The 1,376-nt window shown below is 63.1% G+C and overlaps 1 protein-coding gene across 1 annotated transcript in view; it reads left to right on the forward strand.

Annotated features, from left to right (window-relative positions):
• LOC103906322 (E3 ubiquitin-protein ligase TRIM39) overlaps nt 1–1,111 on the forward strand; it is a gene marked incomplete at its 5' end in the record, with an annotated part of 4,610 nt that extends 3,499 nt beyond the window's left edge. The window contains one exon of the mRNA XM_019474360.1: nt 35–1,111. Within this exon, the coding sequence (XP_019329905.1) occupies nt 35–598 (564 nt within the window). The remainder of the gene's footprint in view (nt 1–34) is intronic.
• Nucleotides 1,112–1,376: the final 265 nt, after the last annotated feature.

The raw sequence follows: 1,376 nt of genomic DNA on the forward strand, positions 1-1,376 counted from the left end.
CACCCTCACCGCGCTCCCCGTCCCCTAAAAATCCCCCCTTTGCCGTCCAGGCGAGGTGACGCTGGATCCGGACACGGCTCATCCCAACCTGGTTTTATCGGAAGATCGGAAAAGCGTTCGTTTCGTGGAAGTTCGACCCCGGGATTTACCCGACACCCCGCGACGTTTCACCATCTACCCCTGCGTTTTGGCGGCGCAGGGTTTTACCTCCGGCCGTCATTACTGGGAGGTGGAAGTCGGCGATAAAACCCACTGGGCTCTCGGCGTTTGTAAGGATTCGGTGAGTCGGAAAGGGGAATTAACGCCGTTACCGGAGACGGGATATTGGCGGGTACGGCTCTGGAACGGCGATAAGTACGCGGCCACCACCACCCCCTTCACCCCGCTGACGGTGCGAGTCAAACCCAAGCGGGTGGGGGTCTTCGTGGACTACGAAGCCGGGAAAGTGGCTTTCTATAACGTTACCGATCGCTCCCACATTTACACCTTCACCGATACTTTCACCGAAAAGATTTGGCCGCTTTTTTACCCCGGGATCCGTGCCGGCAGGAAAAACGCGGCGCCTCTCGTTATCCGTTCGCCTACAGATTGGGAGTGAGGGGGAGAGCGGCGCCGGCGGGGTTTGGCTCGATGATACCCAGCAGCGCCGGGAGCCGGTGCTCCGGCATAGACGGGCTTTGGCTCTCCGATACCCGGCACTGCTGGGGTTTGGCTCTCCAATGTCTGGCACCGCTGGGATCCGGTGCTCTGGCACCGCCGGGGTTTGGTGGTCCGATACCTGGCACCGCTGGGATCCGGCACGCTGGCACCACTGGGGTTTAACTCTCCAACGTCTGGCACCATCCGGGATCCGGTGCTCCGGCACCGCCGGGGTTTGGCTCTCTGACATCTGGCACCATCGGGATCCGGTGCTCCGGCACCGCTGGGATTTGGCTCTCCGACATCTGGCACCATCGGGATCCGGTGCTCCGGCACCGCTGGGATTTGGCTCTCCGACATCTGGCACCATCGGGATCCGGTGCTCCGGCACCGCTGGGATTTGGCTCTCCGACATCTGGCACCATCGGGATCCGGTGCTCCGGCACCGCTGGGATTTGGCTCTCCGACATCTGGCACCATCGGGATCCGGTGACCACGCACCGCCAAGGATCCTGTCTGCGGCACCGCTAGGGTTTGGCTCTCTGACATCTGGCGCTGCCGGGGTCCGGCGCTCCGGCACAGACGGGATTTGGCTCTCCAGCATCACCAAGGTTCGGCTCTGGCACCACCAGCGTCCGGCGCTCTGGCATAAACGGGCTTTGGCTCTCCGACATCCGGCACCGCCGGGCTCTGGCTCTCCGGCGTTGCCCGGATTTGGCTCTCCGGCACCACCAGGC

This window comes from Aptenodytes forsteri, unplaced genomic scaffold, assembly GCF_000699145.1.
Source record: "Aptenodytes forsteri isolate BGI_AS27 unplaced genomic scaffold, ASM69914v1 Scaffold521, whole genome shotgun sequence".
Classification (NCBI taxonomy): domain Eukaryota; kingdom Metazoa; phylum Chordata; class Aves; order Sphenisciformes; family Spheniscidae; genus Aptenodytes; species Aptenodytes forsteri.